This window comes from Gymnogyps californianus, chromosome 2 (assembly GCF_018139145.2).
Source record: "Gymnogyps californianus isolate 813 chromosome 2, ASM1813914v2, whole genome shotgun sequence".
Classification (NCBI taxonomy): Eukaryota; Metazoa; Chordata; class Aves; order Accipitriformes; family Cathartidae; genus Gymnogyps; species Gymnogyps californianus.
Window position 1 is genome coordinate 157,085,656 of NC_059472.1, and position 19,824 is coordinate 157,105,479.

The window sequence follows — 19,824 nt, forward strand, 5'->3', positions numbered from 1 at the left end:
CTAAAGTGAATAGCAAAAATGTTAGCAATCTGTTCACTTTGTTGCTTTGATTTACCAAAAAAAAAAACCAACCCAGTGAAGTTTGGGGCTTTTCTTCCTTTTTAGTTCATTAGAGTAATCCATTACACACAGAGCCATAGTAACAGCCTGAAAATAGATTTGATTTGGAAATCACTTTTTTTACAAATCAATGTCTCATATAAGAATACAAACTTTAATTTTACTATATGAGAGATGAGGAACTACAGAAGTGTTCTTTTAAAACAATAATTCAGGGTTAAGTGATTTGCTTCCAGCACACACGTTATTGGTGTACCCGCTTCCTTTATACTGAATTTTTTGGTTTTCTGGCAGAGCTAGGAAGGAATTCTGTTGTACTAGTAACACCATAACAATACTTCTGACAAAGCTGTCAATGGAAGTACAAGTGTATATACCTGACATTTTTTTTTAAATTTTGGGTTTTTTTATTTTTTGCTAGTGCTTAAACCTCTGTTAGGTTTGGGGAGAGGGTCTGCACAGTGTTGTTCTGGATATTACGCAGGAGTGGGAGGGAACTGTAGTGGGCAGTTCTTGTTTGGGAATAAGTGTAGACAGGACCATTAAGGGCTAATGGACAATTTTTGAAGATGCTCAAACATTTACCTGGGAAATGGGTAATGGGAAAACTGTGGGATACTGGGGGACAGTCTGTGTTGGTTCTGGCTGAAGACATCCAAAATTTCATCTTCACTTCAACTGAGTTTGGTATTTGGGATGTAGAATATTTGGCAGATATTTTGTAAAACTGTTTTTGGAGTAAGAAGTGGAGGCATTTGCGCTTGAAGTGAAACTCTGCTAAAGGGATGAAAGTGATTGTAGCTTTTACTTACAGTTGCTTTAAAGCATTTATCCTTGACTGTACGTTGTGGCTTAACCCCAGCCGGCAACTAAGCACCACACAGCTGCTCACTCACTCCCCCCGGTGGCACAGGGAGAGAATCAGAAGGGTAAAAGTGAGGAAACTCGTGGGTTGAGATGAAGACAGTTTAATAGGTAAAGCAAAAGCTGCACACACAAGCAAAACAAGGAATTCATTCACCGCTTCCCATCGGCAGGCAGGTGTTCAGCCATCTCCAGGAAACAGGGCTCCATCATGCATTATGGTTACTTGGGAAGACAAATGCCATCACTCTGAATGTCCCTGCCTTCCTCCTTCTTCCCCCCAGCCTTATATGCTGAGCATGACATCATATGGTATGGGATATCCCTTTGGTCAGTTGGGGTCAGCTGTCCCGGCTGTGTCCCCTCCCAACTTCTTGTGCACCCCCAGCCTACTCGCTGGTGGGGTGGTGTGAGAAGCAGAGAAGGCCTTGACTCTGTGTAAGCACTGCTCAGCAATAACAAAAACATCTCTGTATTATCATCAACACTGTTTTCAGCACAAATCCAAAACATAGCCCCATACTGGCTACTACAAAGAAAATTAACTCTATCCCAGCCAAAACCAGCACACTGTAATAACATCGACGTCTGTGTCCTCAGGGTGCAAGCTGAAAAACTATAGAATATAATTTAAGCTTCAATTTATTGAAAAGCCATAGAAATGTATCCACTTGCCAGAGAGAGGAGATTAGTTCATCAGTGTTCCTAAAATTAATGGATTTTAAGCTCTGACAAATCACTCTGGAATTTCATCTACTGTAAAGTTGTGATTCTTGATTCCCGTGTAACACAAGCTTCTAGTTTAGATGTAACCTGTAAGAACTTACAAGGTCATTTGCTTTCTTGCTTGAGACTTGCAGTGCTTGGGGAAATGGTTTTTCTTTTTGACAGCCCCAGTCATCTTGCACGTTTTCATTTGTTCTGATTTCTTCTTCCAGCAATCAAAGTGAAGAACTTCCAGCTCTACTTTCTGCTGCTGTGATTATTTGCATTGCCAGGCACATGGAAATAACATTCCTGTCTGTCATACTCTAGCGAAGAATGCAATGTATAAGTGAAGCTGTTACATTGCAATCTCCCACTAAGTGAAATGGAGAAAACCTCTGATTTGGAGCAGCTCAGAGTAGTCAGTGACGTGGGATTTGAGATATCACTATTTTAACAGAAAGTAACTATGTGAGCTCCTGTGGATAAAAGAAAACATTGAGAATGAGACATTGAAATACATATCCCAAAGACTGTTTTGATTTTTTTCCAACATAGTTTACAAGTTGCTTTTAATTGCAGACATTTGCGTAGGCAAATAGATCTTCAACTATTCAGTTAAAACAAAAGTCTTCAATTTATTTAGTTTAAAAAAAAAAATGTCGTACGTAGATGAATGTTAAGCTTGCTGACTATTTGATGTCCTAACATTTTTTCAAATACATTGAGCAGAACCAGGATAGTATCAAATGCAGCAAATCATATATGGCAACAAGAACGGTGGATTTGATTTCAACATCCCTTTGATACTGAAAATAAATAAAATCCTTGCTTTTTTCCTCAGAGGCTAATTGTACGTGGAAAAGCCTTTGAAATTCTTGGAAAATACTTTTTTCAGCTGGAATGATATAGTTGCAAATTAACTGCTATTTATGCAGATCTCTGAAAATAACTGTGGCATTTTACTCAGGGGGTTTGATTTCATTTTAACTGTCATCACTGCATCCTTCTAAACTCAAGCGATGTCTTTTGCAAGAAAGCTATTACATGTGATTAAGAGCTGCGTACAGATCCGTTAGTTGTACTGGGCTGGGATTCAGGCCTAAAACAACACAATCCACAGTAAAAGCCATTAAAAAAAAATTATTACCAATTAGCGCACACAATGAAGTTCGCTGTAGCAAACTGAAATGTAGATTCATCCTACTGAACTTGGGCACCTCGTTTCAGAGATGTAAGTCTCTTTCTGCCATCTTTCTTTGAGAGTGGGAGGGATGAGCTGAATTTTTTGCAGGAGGCCCTTTTTCTCTGTATAAGAACCTAGAGTAATGAGGTCACAACTTCACTGCTACTTTTTACATGCCTAAATTTAGCAAGGAATAATATGAGCCACAGCTGTTAGATTTTAATTAATACATGTAGTAAATATTCTGTTGTAGAACTTCTAAAAAAATTATTAGCACTGTGCAGCAACATCTGTTGTAAAATCCGCTGAGAGTTTAGGAGCTAACAGTGACTTGCCTGCATATATTACTCCCTACATGTGCACAAACGTTAACCTCTGCTTCAAGAGAAGTGCAGGCTAAGGAGGGTTCTGCTTAGGAGCAATCAAATAAAGTGGCATAGTTACTCTGGCATTACCATGGGCAAGATTTCTTGAAGCTAGGTTTTAGGGAACTGATCCACTAGGTGATTAATTATTTGCAGTTCAGGCAGTTGTCTTTAATTGACAGAAGTTTCTTTCCACTCATAGAATTAATATTCACTTTGTTTCTAGGCACGAGGTGTTTGGTTTCCACTTAGAGCTAGAATTTGCTGAAGCTAAATTTAGACATATAAGTCCAGATTTATTTGAGATGTTCTTTATGATCAATACAGGCATCACCAGAGGACTCTGTCTGACCATAGGAGAAATGTTTCAAGACGTCAGATGTATCTCTCTCCAGAGGCCCTTATTTCTCTCTATTAATGATATAGCAGGTGTAGAGTGGTGAGATTATTCTTGGACATGTAAAAGATAGAATTTTGAAAATCAGAGACTAATTCAGCAATTGCAATTGCCTACTGATCACCAATATTTGAATCTTTAAAATGGAAACCTTTGAAATTGCTGTGAAGCCACATATAGGTAAAAAGGGTTGCTGAGATGTAAAGAGTCTTCCTGTTGCTGTAAACTGCAACCAGGATCTAGTGGGTGTGATCTGATTATCTCTGTTCCAGCTATACGCTGTGCAAATATCCAAAGTTGGACAGTAGGTGTGGATTAAAATGCAGAAATGGTGAGCTTAAGTATCAGTTACAAGCAACTCAGTCTTTAAAGACTTTATTGTGTGCTTAATGCTATGATTCAATTGTAGGCAGTACGTTTATAAAGTGACTTACTACTGCTGTCATTAATTAAAGTAGTATTGATTTATGATGGCTATTTTTACTGCTAAATTGGGAAGTGGAAGAACATAGCCTGTTTGTAATGGTTGAGTTTGGGGTAAAGAATATTCAAGAGATCCCCAAATGCTTGTGTTATCTTCAACATTGATGATAATCAGTAATATGAGAGAAGAGGTGATAGCTCTGTGCTGCCTTTATAAAAGGAAACATGTATCCAACTCTTCTTTCTTCACTCTTGCTGCCTCTCCATCCTGTCTATTAAACACCCAACAATTCCAGCAGTCTAACGCTGGAACCTTCCTCCTCTGCATCCAAGAAAACACCTAATCTTAATCACTCAGCTACTTGCTACCTGTCATTTGTTTGAAGGGCAGTAACTGCCTTTATACAAGGGCTAATTTCAGTTGTGGGTAAACATCTCCATGCAAGCACTTGTTGAGCGTAAGCAATGGCTATGTGTATAGAAACAAGTTTTTGTTGTTCAGATCTGCAACTATGCACACTTGATTGGGCATTCCATTACCTGGAAGTAAATTGATGGTATTATTGAAAATCTTTGGTATATACTCTAGATAGTAGTTTTTCCACAGTTTACGGCTCCACTGAAGGGCTGGTATTGTAACCGCTTATGTAAAAACTAGAGTATATTATTTAAAAAATACAGGAACTCCTCTCTAAACATATGCAAATAAAATAAGTTAATTTACATTAAAAGCAGAGAAATTAAAATGGAGTATCATTTAAGACATATATGGCCAAATGTTAAACTTCCCAAACAACAGGGGAAGGTAGATTCTTTAGTTTCCAGTATTGTTTTAAAAAATAGCTTAGCTTAGAAAGAGGACTTACATTTTTTAGAGCTTATGATCACTTTCTTTCACTGTTTTTTGAGATGGAAAAACTCTTCAACAGAGGCTGGGGAATGTTTTGATGCAGAGCATTGCAAGACAACTATTTTGAAAGGCAGTATCACTGATGGTTTGCAGCCATAACATGAGAGAAAGTGTCTGTGTCTGCAGGAAGCTGGAATCTCAGGGGATGCTTCCTGGAACCAGGGCCTGCAGGAATTTTGGTAGGGTGAAGGGGAGCATTGCAAGCTGACAACTGGGCTTTTTATTTCTATTTAGTCACTTGTATTTTTGTATTTACTACTGATCTCTTAAAAGAAGTCATCTTCTTGAAACCAGTTAGCTGATTTTTAAAAAAAAAAAAAGGTCAAATGTTGGTTTTAAACAGATTTCCTACTGATAGCAGTATTTTTTTTCCCTTGGCTTTGCTGATTTGTAAAGACTTGCATAGAAGGAAAAGTGACTGAACAAATGTTGCTGTGTACTCAAGTCAAAGGATCAACAGGACAGTCAAATATCTAGGCGTGTTTTAACTAAAATATTACAACGTGTAGTAGTGTGTTGGAGAAAAGATACTGCTTGCCCTTTGGTACTCATTTACTCATTTGCTTCAAGTCTACTTGAGGGGCTTCATCTTCCTTTTTGTAAGTGTGGACTTACACACTTAAGTTGCAAACTCAGAGGTGCCTCCCAGGCAGTATTCATCTGTCTGTGGATGATCGTAAATCTTGCAGTGCTGTGGATGGTGTATTTTGGTATTGAATTCACTTTCTGATGAAAGCTATTGTACAGTTGTAGAGAGACACTGCAAGCACGCTTTGTCCTCCTGCTTGTTCTGTGTGTAGTCTAGAACAGCAACTTTTCTGTAAGTGTGAAATTCTGTTTATTTCAATTTTTTACTATTCTTAATGAAAATTGAGTTCAGTGTCAATGTTAAGTCTCCATACTGGGCTGTCAGTCTGGTTTTGATGTTGTATTTGTCTTAGGCACTGTATCCACATTCCAGGGCAAAATTGTGTATGTTGTGTCCACCTGCTGAAGGATTCTTCCTCTGAGCCTACTGAATTCATAGGAGTTTGGCAGCTGACTTTACTTGGACCAGGATTTTAGCCACTTTTCTAATTCCGGAATAAAAAAAATAAAACTTAGCATTTATGTATGAAAACTTGCTGCTTCTGACCTTCACACAGTATTTTTCTGTTGGGGACTGTGTGGCTGACAGAAAGCATTGATCTTGCAGGAGATTTGCAACTTGCTGGATGTTATACTCTACAGATGCCATATGCGTCCATCTAGTAGCATAAGCATGTATGATTTCCTCAGAGGATGCACTTTCAGTAGTATCCTTTCCTTCTGCCAGTTTGATTTAAGTACATTTACTCTGCTTTTTCTAAAATAGCTTCTTGGATAACAGGTGCTAAGCAAGACTGATATTTAAGGATGAGGATAATAGTTCATTTAGTTGGGAGGCAGTCTGGGTTTTGGTTCCACCTTGTAACTCAAACATGTGACGTAGCATACCTAAGTTTAGAAACTGGGTTTAGCAGGGAATGCTTCAGTGTCTTTCCTTAGCAACCCAGTCTACGAAAAACACGCTAGAGCTGCCCTTCCTGGTCTGTCCTGAGGAATGGTAGCAAACTCCATGGTTTTAAGGTGGAGTTTATAAACAGAAATAGGATAATGATGCCTGCAATTGCAGGGGATTGGAATTAAGTGGTCAGAGTGTTTTCCAGTTATGTATTTCATTGGTCTCATATTTTCAGCATGATCCTGCATGAGGATAAGGGCTGCCCTAAAAATCTAGAGCATCAGTTTTGCCTTAAGTAAACTTATCTGATACAAGGGAATTCGTAAAATGGAATTAATCCCCCCCCCCCCCCCCCCCCCCCCCCCCCCCCCCCCCCCCCCCCCCCCCCCGCCAAGGGGCTGAGCATTTTTGAGGTAGAAGGGGTGAAGGAGGATGACAGCAGCTGCTAAGGGTTGCAGTCAGCCTTTGCAGAAGCTGAGAGGATATTCAGGGAAGGATAACTCCATAGTACTACTTTGTTTTTTCTTTTTCCTTAGACATTACTTCTGGTTGCTGTGTTAGCTGGACCTTTGATCTTGCCTGGTGCAGAAGTTCCTGTGTTATGTGTTGCCAATGAAATGTGTGATGTATTTTGCCTGTCTTTTTCTAACAAATAACACCATACTGTATTCTGTACTGAAATACAGTCCTTTGAGGGGGACAAAACTTTTAGAGAGGACAGAGAACAAATGTCATAAATCTTAGAAATTTTAGTGTGCACCTGATTATTAGAAATATTGAGCTTTGTATTAAAAGCTGGTATGAGAATCTGGTTAAATGCTTGAATGGAAGAACCAGAAAGAGTTACACATGTAAGCTGCTAGTGGTCTGATACCTGATGCTATCAGGTTAACTAGGGCCTTCCTCCCCACCATTTGTTGTCACTATGTTAACCGAGATCCAAATTAAACATTACCACTCTTTTTGGTTTCACATTATTAGAATGTTCTGCTTTCTGTTACTTTCTCAGCAGAGTTTTATAGTTTCAGAGGGAGTTTATCACTGAATATTTACAGGTTCAACAAAACTGCCAGTCAGTCTGTCTATACTCTTTATACTTTCTGGATTTTATATAGTAAGTTTCTAGTGTTTCAGCTAGAAATGATACAGGGGGATTTTAAAATGCCTGTTGTACCTTGAATGATTTCTGATTATGTTTAAAAAAATGTTTTAATACTAAGAATAAGCTCTGGCTGCATAGTACTGGATGCAGTGCAGTACGTAGAAGTTGAACACTTTTGCTCGTGTTGGGAGTCAGATTCAGTCGAAACATGAGCGTGCATATATTTTCTTTTAGTGTAAGAACTAAATAATAAGCATATAAGAGCTAAATAATGAGCATATTCTGCAGACTTGTTTTACTTCTTAGGATGCAGGTTAACCCAGCTTGAATTTGCATGCTCTGATACTGTATTTTAGCTTGAATACCACAAAAAAAGCCAAGTTCTCTGTTTTTCTCTTTTGTATTTTCAAATACAAATTTGCAGTTTGCTTGCACCCAAACCGATAAAAAGTAAGTGAATTATATTTTTCTTGTTGGAGTTCACATAGATTTGTTTCAAATGTATTGTGAGTTATAGATTACATTTTAAAGAAAAAAAGAAGAGAAAAAGGTTAACCTATAAAGTTTGGGGTTCCGTACATGGAGGTGTTTCGTGCTAAAATGTGCACATTGAGTCATAGGAGATCATTTTGCTCTTCAGTAATTAGCTGCTGGTAAGCCAGTTAAAGACAGGAAGGGACAGTTAATCTTGCTGAGAAGGAGGACAGGCAGTCTTGCAGAAGGTGGTCAGTACTTCTTGAACACTTATCTTTCCTGAAAGTCGATGTCCATTTTAGTCCTCACAGAACGCCTGCATGGTTCCCTTAGAGAGATTAGCTATGTAAGCTAGCAAGTGTTAATAGGAATACATCTCCCTGGTGAAGGAACCTTAGTCTTAGTGAATCAGAGCTCCTGACTACAGGGGTTAAAAGCGGGTAGTGGGTCAGTGGAGTAAAACAAGAAGAAACCTTCAACGTTTTAGTCTAGATAGCAACAACAAGGATGGCTGACAATTTGGTGCAGAGCCCAGCACTTCTTTTCATAGCTGTAAACTATTCAAAGGATAGTAAGTTGTGCTGCAACACTGGTTGTATAAGCTATTTTGAAAGCTAATATTTAGCAGTCCAGAGAGGAAAATTTTTCTTCTGTTGACCATCAAGAGAGCAAGACAGTCTGGCATGCAGTGGAGTGGGAACATGTCTGGATTCTCAAGGGAACTGAAAAGGAATTTGTTATACAGGCTTAAAAGTACAAAAGATGTCATGTTTTTGAAATGTGACAAATTGAAAATAAGGTGCTCCTTTATAAAATTTTTAAAACCTGAAAGCTTGAATTTCAAGGTATTAAGACTTTATTTGGGAGAGGAGGAGAAGGAATGAAATTACTTTTGAGAATAAAAGGGTAAAGTTGATAACATGTCAAAAAGTAGTACTGTGCAAGATTTTTCAAGTGGTAAAATTCAGTGAGTTGTTACAGCTATGGTTCGTGCTATGCCTTTCAGTAGTTTAAACATTTAAAGTCTGGGTCTCTGGTTTCAGTAATGATTGCAATGCTTGTGGGGATTTGGAGATGTGCTAATGTGGGCTGTCATTAAATGTTTTATTTCATAAACATTGGTTGCACTAGGTGTCTATAACCTGGTGTGACAGCAAGACTTTAATCTGTACAAATCCAGTTCTTGATACTTTGCTTGTGTAGAGTGTAACACTGTTCAGTTTTTGATTTTTTGACTCTGCTTGTCCTGGGCTTTCATTGGACATCAGCATTTAAAATATAATTGTTATTGCTGTGAATGCCCACTGAAGGTGAGATTGGAAAAGGGCATCCTGCTGTCATAACAGTTGATGAATTCTGGCCTTCTGAATAAGGAGGTAGTGTAGATAAAAGCACTATTGTAAATGCGGGTAGTAAGTGATCAAAATGTTAAACCTAAGTTCTTATGTTGCCTCACTTTAAGAAGTGCTCAACATCACTTCTGTTCCAGCTGACAATTTAGAAGAATGGTAAACTGTTAGATGAAGAATGCCTTGAAATATTTTGGTTTGGAGTCTTCCACTCCCTGTAAACTTGAAGATTGCTCTCTTTCAGTGAGTCTTTATTCTTGATGGGTTCTAAATGATGGATATGAACTTCAACAGTGTAATTGAAGGATTGGCTTTTGGCAGGTCTGCCAGGCAGCACACACCAGTCAGGTGTCGGGAAAACGTATATACACGTGACTTGTTAGGTCTTGGTGGACCTGCATGCTGGACATAATGATGGTATTAGTCCTTGCATTGCTAGTATATCCAGTGATTTCATGAGTGCTTTTAAATTTAAATCCCTTTATATGAAATGTATAGGATTATTATAAATTAAAGAGATTTCTAAAATTAAAATAAAAAGCCTAGCCATCAAACTGTGAGAAGCATAACTTCATTTCCTCAGTCTAAGTATTTATTGTGATGAATTTTTTCCCTTGTAGAGAAAGATTAAGGCAAGATTAATCTTTTTATTTAGCGAAATTAAGTTCTAAAGGCTCTATTTCTTGTTTGCAATAACTTGTTTTGAGTCTTAGGAACACTTCCTGTCAAATTTGACATACTGTGCCACATTGCTGAAGTTACTTGTTGGAGATCTCCCACCCTGGGAAGCAGAGATGTTGTTGTAGACATGGTCCAGAAACCTTCATTAAATTCTAGAGAAAAATACTAGCTAGGTGTGAAAAATATGTCTCTTTCTGTGTCAGGATATCAATCTTACGTCAGAAGTTCTGCATGTGGATCCTTCAGAAAGTGGAAACCATTAAAACGTTTCTCTAACTTAATGCCCCCATATACCTTCTACTTTTTTTTTTTTTTTTTTTAAACTGTCCTGTCCCAATCCAAACTGGTCAGTGAAAACTTAACAGTCCTTTTCGAGCTGGAAAGTAGAAGAGAAGTGTGAACACAATGATTCAGGAAAAATTACAAGATCTTCTTAAACTGCAGTGAGAACAAAGCAATTTGGTTACAGATTTGACTTAATCTCTATATTGAAGCCTGAGTTATGATATATAGTACTAGTATACTGGTACTTGAAGATAATTCTGAAATTAGACTGCATTAGAAGATGAATCTGCAGTAGACTGAAGGCTTAAAGTTTTTTGTTTAGAAAGAGGTAACAGATGAGCAAAGGAAAGCTACATGATTCCCTCTAGCAGACATAGTATGCTGTCTTTAGTGTAGATTCTGCATCCAGGTACGACAGAAACCCATGCCAATGTATTTCCAGATGTTTGGAAGGAAATTGTGTAACCACTAGTGGTAAAGCAAGGGATTTTTGTTTTATGTTCTTTTTCAGGTGATTAAGGCAGGATGCTTCTGGAAGTTAATGATGGCTCAGTTTTTAATTTCTCGGCTGAACAGCTTTCCTCGAGTTGGGGTTGCAAAGGCTGAGTGTCAGGCTAGAAGTAGGATTTCCCAGTTCCCTTACTTACTAGCAGACTACTGTTCTGTCGTTCTTCCAGAGCAGCTGCTTATAATGCTGATCCCGGAGGATTTTGTTATGGCAAGCTGCTGCTAAGTAGGAGGTTTCTGAGTAACTTTGTATTGCGGCATGCTTGCTCCATCTCTGCAAAAATAGCAGCACTTAGGCAAATTTTATCTAGGTTTTATACTGGTGAGTCAAATTGCTGAAAAGTAATGCAGTTCTTGACAAGCCTCACTGCCATTATGAGTGAAGCATATTTAATAGATGTTGAAGTGAAAGATACTCGTGGAGAAAATTAAACTGTTGTGCTTTGTAATGTCTCAGCATCCTTCAGTTCTGAATTGCATGACTCACTTCTGGGCTGCGGTTTCAGTCCTATCAGAGCTCTGGAGCCTCTTTTAGGCAGGGCTTTTCTTTTGCAAATACAGCATTATTTTGCATTGCCAAAGACGTTGTTTGCCATAGAAGTTAGGAGGAATGTCCAGGTGAGAATATTTTGGTGGTATTGCAGGGCTGCAGAGGGATGGATTCTGAATCCACAGCTGCCAAAACTTTAAGCTGATCAGATTTTTGCTAGGCTGCTAGCAAAAATTGGAGGATTGTTAATTTTCTAAATGTTGTTCCAATGAATTCTGTAATGAGAAGGAAAACAGAGGGACAACTTTCTCAATTACAGTCTTACATATGTATTTTATATATAATGTATTTTTAAAAAGAAATCTAAGCAAAGTGGCATCTTTGTATTATTTAAATGAGAAACATAGGTACATCTGTGGTCATTGGTAAAATTTAAAAAAGCAGTAAATATTTTGAGTTTAATTTTATGTTTTAATTCTAGCACAGCAGAAAGCACGGCTGTGAGATCCCTTTGTGTAGTTTGGGCTTTAGTTAAGTTCAACAGTGTGTGTATGGGTAGCGGTGACTCTTCTTACAGTGCTGCTACCATTCGCAGCATTTTATGAAGACCTGTTTTATGCTAGTTTAGCCTGACTTTACAAAAAACAGCGTATGTGCTGCTAGTCATTTTCCTTGTCTCCCAGATATGGTATCTACAAATGTATGTTAGGAACTATGTCCTTTAGGACATACCAGGATGCTGAAGTATCCTGTGTATGTGAGCTACTGTTTATTCCAGGTTTGAACTGGTCAGTATATTAGGCCTTTCTTTAGGCTTTAAGGAGGGGAGAGGAACAGAGGTAACAGAAGGCTGCAATGAAATAAAACTTTCTATATCGTATAAAGAATCTCAGTTTTATTACTTGAGGTATATTAATTTTATTATAGTAGATTTCCTGTGTTAGTATTGAAACCCGGAGGTGTTGAAAAGCCGTTTGTTTCAGGCTTTCTACAAGTGCCAACTTGTTTTGTGTTTAATTGCTGTGTTGTTGAAAGAGTTATTTTTCACCTTGATGCTGACACTGACTCTGAAGCAGATAGCTTGTAAGGCAGTGGAGAATACGCTAGAGATCACATGGGAAAACTTGTGCTGAATAGCCGTCTATAATTTGTTGTGGCAGCTCTTAGGACTTGCTGAACTGATAGTGGCAGTTCACGTGGGATGGCAATGTTTGTGCTGGTAGAATGTTTTAGAAACATTTGGTGGGACACCAAGTATGTGTTTCTAATACCACTCTTGTCTCATAGGTGCAAATCTGACTCCAAGGGCATGTAATTACTTTTTTCTTTTTTTTTTAAGGTTTATTTTGTTTTCCAATGTGTTGTCCAAGCACTTAAATGGCTTATGTTCCAGTTTATAAATAAATACAGTCCTTAACCTTGCTTGGCATTACAACTGTTTCTTCCATTTAGATATGTTTCCACTTTTTCCAATATTTCCATTTTACTGTCAGGTTTTATAGTGATCAGAGAGCCATGGCAACAACTTTAGGGCCCTTCCCCACCTCATTTATCTCTCTATCTTACTCTGTGTATGTGTGGGTTTTTTGTTTTGTTTTTTTTCCCTCCCCTTAATTTTCTGATGTCTGATTATTATTTTTTTAATTTGTTTGTTTGTTTGTTTGTTTATGGGCAATTACTATCAAAACCTGTACTGCTTATTTTATATAGCTTTTAATTTTAGGTTAGTTGTACTGATTTGCGCAGGTCCTTCTAACTGCTGTTTTGTGAAGTACCCTGTGGGCTTTGATAGTTAGTGTGTTGTACAAAACTGATTTTCTGTATTCAGCCTGCTTCCGCATCTTCCAGATGTTTCTGTTGAAAGACATTACGTATGCAACACACCCCTAATGATTCTCAGTGAAACTATTTCAAGAGTCCTTGCTTAATCCCATGCTGAAAACATACAGCATTTGTAATACTGAATATGAATTTTGCTGTGCAAAGGCTAATCATTTTAATATATTTAAGACTGTAAACACAAAATCTATGCCAAAGCATGCTAAACAGAAACAGAATCAGATTACCAAAAAATGATGGAAATAGCAGTTGTTTGTTCATTTAGTGGCAAGGGCCTGTGGTTAATTGCAGCGTTTTTGAGGAACCCTCATTATTAACAATTTTAACCTTCTCTTTCAGGAATACTGAATCCTGTGGTTCTGCAACAGTAAATATTTAGTGTGTTTTTCTGTGTAATTCAGAAGATATGGGAGCTACAGTATTTCTGAGGGTGATAGAAGTTAGGAAAATTGCTAGGATAACCCTGGAGGTGGATTATTGGAGTAACAGGAGACAGCCTGGCTGCTCTGCTTTCCCTTCCAGCCCCCGCTTCTTTACGTCCTATTAGAAAGGAGTAGTTGCCCCCCAGTCTGTGTTTGAGGATAAGCCTCTTCAGGTTGTGTTGAGTAGCAGGAGACTCCGCGTCGATTCCTCTGTGGAAAGGAACAGATACTTCACCTACTGCTGCTCCTTGTTTCTCCAGAGAGAGAGAGGGGATTGCTGGCTGGAATACGTGAGATTAAGCCATTAGCCCTGCTCAACTCGGTTTTACCTAAAATGTCCTTAGGCCAGCCTGCTTTACCAACTGGAAAATACTGGAGTGAATAGCTGTTAAATTGAGCTTGAATATCACTGTACGACACTCTCTATTCATGCTGGGATTCTTCTTAATTCTTTTACTAAATTTCTCTGGCCTTTTTGAGTTACAATTGCTGTGAGTTTAGACAAATTAATCTGGGCATTATAATTCAAAGGATATTTTAATTTTAGTGTGTTTCTTTTTTGCCACACCACCTAGCTTTAGGCTTAGTAGTTAAATAACCGCTTATGCTGTATGTTCAGAAGGTGATTTAGAGCACCTAAGTTGGGCTTCTGTTCTGAATTTCCTTCTGTGGGGTGCTCTTCCTCTCCACTTATGATGCATGAAGGTACTGTGAAGACTAATTGCGATACCCTTTTATATTTTTACATTTAAGCTAGACAAATGTGCTTTTGAAAGAGAGGAGGATGTTTGTATGTAGTTCTAGCTTTCCAAAGTAAGCAGAAGGGTTTGATAGCTAATGTAAGAAATAGTTGTGAAATAACTGGAAAACTGTTCAAGTATACTTAGTTACACTGTAACTATATCAAGAAACTTAGTTATATTGTGTGACCTTATAATTAATCAAAAAGTTACTGGTATAGTTTCTTTAAGATTTTCATCTGGAGCAACAAGTAATTAAATAGTGCAAATAGAAGGAACTAGACATAAGCTAAGTAATGCTGACTCAGATAAGTATCTGCTAAACATAGCTATTATAACATTATTTTTCATGTAGTCTAAAATTAAATTCTTACCTTTAATCCTTGGAGGGGAATAGAAGGGGAAAAAAGCCAATATACAGTGGTGTGGGGGTTTGTTTGTTTTTTTGTTTGTTGGCTTGGGTTTTTTTTAATCTAAACTGCTTTTATTGCTTCCTTTTCTTACTTTGCTGTAATACACAATCCATGAGAAAGTGATTGGTTTGTAGCAAAAAAAGTTTTCACTTTATGGAATACTCTGGTCAATAGCAGTAGTTTCGTACTTTCAATGTAGGTGCCATTGTTGTTGTTTCAGTTCATGTAAATAATACTTAGGACCTATGTATTAATCATAATCATTAAATAGAAGTTAAATATAACAAGGGTTGGCTGATAAATAGCTTTAAGGATGGAGAAGGCTACAAAGATAATTTTAAAAAGAAAAATGTTTGACAGTGAGGGGATCAGTGAATAATAACAACTACTGTGCAGTTTACATTTTCAAGTAGATTGCAATTTACATTTTAAAGTAGATTATTAATACGTGTAACTTGTGGTGAGAGGGATTCACCATTACTTCCAGAAGGGTGTTGTAGCTTCATTCTTTCTGATTTTCTTGTCTATGCTTGCATTTAGTGACATTTATGTAGATATGTGAAATCTCCCTTACGTGAATGATTATATTTAAGGCAGCAATATTATTATTATTTGCACTTTGAAACTCCTTCGATATCATTTGCTGATTACTGTTTGACTTGTCAAAATTTTCTACCAATCCTTAGTCCGCGGGGCTTGAGTTTAATGGTTATTATTCTTTGTCTAGCCTTGTTTCCTTAGAAAGGTGCAGATGATCATCTGGGCAGAAAACTGAGTTAATTTAGCCAATATAAAGAGCGAGTTTGAATAATAAAATAATTGTGGGTAAGAAACGTTTCTGCTGTTATTACGGAAATAGGAGCTTGTTAGTGGTTTTCTTTTGTCCCTGTTTTGTTTTATTATCTTCCAGGACAGAACAAGGAGCTGTATTCCTTGGGCTTTTTCTGTTATTTTATTGATCGTTACAAAAAATGATGTGTTCTGAATTGAGTTTTTGACAGGACAGGATATGAGCACATCAGAAATAGGAAGTAAACATGAGAGTTGTTTAGAGCTGAGCACAAGCAGTTGTGTGAGAAAGCTAAATCATGTATTTTTAATGTGCAGAAACGAATCTTTTGAGCACTTCCAAGTATTTTGCAATATAACTGTTAATATTGGAACATTCCTGGAACACGTAATGTTACAATGTTTTTGGTGTTGAACATGGTCGTTAGGGTATTTCTTGCAACAGTTCTCTCTAGTTATACTTTCCTTTGAATAATGAATAACTACACCAAGTGGTTGAAATGAGACAGTTATCAAACCTGCATGAGGAATTTAATAACAGAAACCAAGTGGAAAATGCTTTTAGTCTTTGACTGTCTTTGCTGAAATCTTGACTTGTCTCTTTCTGTCATGCTTGTCTAATAGATTTTATACAGGAATTAACAGATTTTGCACATCAGTTAGTCTGATTCCTCCTTCTGTTTCTGGCCATAAAATGTTTGTGCAGTTGCCTCGATGCTCTTGTGTCAGTCCTGACTGATCCAGGGTACCAACTTCCATCCCTCAGGCCTTCCCCAGTTGTCCTTGCGTAAGATCGTGTTTGATATCAAAAACTCTTAATGCAAAATACAATGTTTCCATTAATATTGCAGTCTCATATAGCAGGCTAAAAATGTATGGAATTAGCAGATTGATAAATGTTTATGCCTTGTTTTCAGCCTACCTGGTTGTGGAGCATCTAAAGATTAAATAAAGCTCAATTTTTGATTCAAGGTTGGCTGCATTAAAAATTCTGGAGTCTTGAAGATGGAAGATTGTATTCTCTACTCTCTGTTTTGGGTGTCAGAATAGACACTGAATACAACTGAATTATGTTAAAAGTGGACTGAGTAGAAAAACAAGGATGGAAAAGGGATGAGAAACAGGAATGGGAGATGTAATTCATTGTATTATTTGTTGCCTATTAACACATGCAACTGTAGAAATAAACTAGGCTTATATGATTAAGGAGTTGGCTTAGTACTAAGTCAAGTAACGGCAGGAGCATGATAGGTGTGGCATGCTAAAGGACAAGTAATCATTAAATGTGTGGAAAAATTAAGAACCATGTCCTGTTAAGCAAAATCTTAATAAAGACTGTACAGTAGATAAAATTCAAAATTAATAAATTAGTGTATATGGCTAGATATTAGTGTATGTGGCCTCTTGCTTGTTTCCCAACCTACCTCAAGTGATTCTGCATAATTCGGGACTGAATGTGAAGGGTGCTTGATGGGTGCAAGAGAGAGATGCTGTCTGTTTTATTCCAGTCAGATGTATTGAATGTCAGCTGTATGCATAGCGCAGGGAACGTGGCCTATGCCTTGGGGAGCTTATACCATAAATCTGGGAAGTTGGATCACTTGGAAGGAAGTTGGAAGGAAGTTGAATTTCATTTGGGCTGAGGTTATATTTAGGATGGGAAGTCTTTCTCAGTCTCGTGTGGCTCTCCTGTTGATGTCAACTGGATACTTGTATAAAAGACTAAAAATGAATTGTGAACATGATAACTCTGTTATATCTTGCATTACTCGCAGCAGACAGGTTTGCTTTTGGTATTTCCCTGAATTTTTTTTTGCTTTCCTCATCTGTGTGTTTAATTTGTTGTTTCTTTTTAATGTATTTTGTTGCTGTTCATTACAATGGCTGTAGTTGGTGTCCTCCCGTGTGTGGAACAGCTCTTGAGTTCCCACCCTGTGAACATCATTGATTGCTCTCCTAAGCAAATCAGAATGAAATATTCATGTTGATCCAACACCATGCTCAAGAGAGAAGTAATTATTGAGAACTGGCACATTTTCTGTCTGCAGATTCAGAAGGCAAATATTTTAGGAGAAAGATCAAAATGTTACTTATTAACATTAAGGTTCATATTAACATAGTGTTTGTTCTTTTTGTTCCTTTAACTTTTTGACTGCTGGAAGCAACTTGAGAACCCTGCAAGACAAAAATTGAGTGTAAGCTCTGTTCAGCTATAAATTCATGTACATAGAGTAACTGCTGGTGTTGCAAATGCAAAAAAAATTAAGTATTTTTTTGTTTTTAAGAAAGGAAAAAAAACCCCACCAAACCCTCTAAATACAGATTTCTGACATTCTACCCACCATAATTTTATATTAAATTAATTCTAAATAAATAAAATATAATAATATGGTTCCAAAACTGCTTCATCCATTATTAATAATTCTGTTCTTTGAACTCAGTAAGTAAAAGAAATCCAATTGAATGTTTTTGTTACAGTCAAGCAGATAGTTGGTCATTTTTGTGCCACTTGTAATGGTTTTGATAGATACGTGATATACTTGAAAAAAGTAATTTGAAAAACATTCCAAGAGCCTCTCTTTTGATAGTGGAAGACAGCAATATTTGTAATTCTTTAAGAATCTGCAAAAACGTGTGGTTTACCTTAGTTATGGACCTGGGAATATTGAGAAAGAAACAGACCGGGGAAATAACTGACAATATCAATGATGCTGTAGGGGCCAATCCTCCAGCATAGCTAAAACATGGATGCTTAGATGAAGTTGAGGACTGCTCTCAAGGTGACTTGAGTATATTCAAGAATACGTTAGTGCTGATTCTTAATGCAAGAATTTAATAAAAACTTAACAAAGAAATCATTAATGGAGCTTGCTTTCAAATCCAACTTGTTGAAAATACAGTTAAAAAAGTATGTATTTAACTGACTGTTCGTGTTTGGGATATATGCATAATGAAAATAACCAGTAGGCACTGCTGTTAAAACCAGTGGTACAATCTGTTATGCTATGACGAGATTAAGACTTCAGTTAAGTAGAGACATTGCTTCACGGAAGTCAGTATATGTAGGTCACAGTTTTTTAGTGTCTTCAAAGGCTCTTTGTGTTTCAGAAGTGTGATCTGCATCTCATTGTAGAAGCTGTTAATTTCTAAAGAAATGTTTCTTAACTCTGCTTCTACTGAACTGCTTCAGGTTTTTATCTCTCTTATTTTTTGTGTGTGTGTGTGTGTAAGATATAAAGCTCCTAACAGTGCTCTCCTTCTGTGGCTGGAAAACTGCATCTGTTCTTCCAGCGTTTAATTGGTGTTTTGCTGTTGTGATGGGTACTTTCCGTCCCATGTATATACCGCGATACTTCTGTCTCTTACTGATTTCTGCAGTTGTTTAAGAAATCGCTAGAAATGTCTTTTGAAGGGCTTTTGGCGGAACTTAAATCCATATTCCTGAGCTTCAGATTTACTGATTAAATATTTCTAGCCATGATTTATTGATATTGCAAAAGATCTGGCATGAATGAAAGGAAGTAGTAGTGCAGTCAGGACTCTGTCAGTCATGTGTGTCATCTTAACCCCTGAAACATAAGAGGTAAATTTGATTGACACTAGCTGTGTCAGCTATGCTTATTATTTTTTTTAGTTCGTTTATGGTGTTAAAGCAATAGTTTATTCCAGATGCCACTATTAAATATGTGCTTGGACTTGTATCTGTGTAGTTCAGAAATAGTTCATATTTTATCTGCTTGAATTCTAATATTCTTGTCAAGAATGTTAACTGCTTAATATGTTGTTCACTGTATACATTGCTCATAGGGACATCCCTAAGTTTTCCTGTATTATAAATGACTGGACATAACTAAAAACTGTTTTGTATTTGTATTAATTTTTATGTTTGATGGTTATTTTTTTTTTAGGTCCATTTTCCAGACACAGAGAGGGCAGAATGGCTCAACAAGGTAAGGGTATTCATTAGCATTGCTTCCAAATGGGAAGGGGGAGGAGGGAAATCTGAGATTAAAAAAAAATCGTGAGGCAAGAATCTGAGAACAGAGTAGTTTTAAGTTTTTGTGCTCTTTATACACTTGAAACTTCTGGTCATTGATCCAGTTAGTCATGAGAAAGATTAAATCTATTTTCATGGTCTTGAAATTGTGAGTTCTGGAGAATGACTTTAAGTGGCATTAAAATAATGACAGCTATAATTGTGTGGAAGTCATAGCAGCTGTGAACACAGTCTTTTATGTTCTACTTGTTGGGAATACTTTCCAGTTACTGTAGGTTCCTGACCTACAATCTAAAAATAAATCAGTTTTGCAGTTTTGATTTGTATGTGTGATAATCTAAGA

The 19,824-nt window shown here is 37.2% G+C and overlaps 1 protein-coding gene across 2 annotated transcripts in view; it reads left to right on the forward strand.

The window, feature by feature from the left end:
- ESYT2 (extended synaptotagmin 2) overlaps positions 1-19,824 on the forward strand; it is an 88,946-nt gene that overhangs the window by 12,092 nt on the left and 57,030 nt on the right. For both annotated transcript variants that reach the window (XM_050890654.1, XM_050890655.1), the window contains exon 2: positions 19,393-19,434. In XM_050890654.1, coding sequence (XP_050746611.1) covers positions 19,393-19,434 — 42 coding nt within the window. The remainder of the gene's footprint in view (positions 1-19,392; positions 19,435-19,824) is intronic.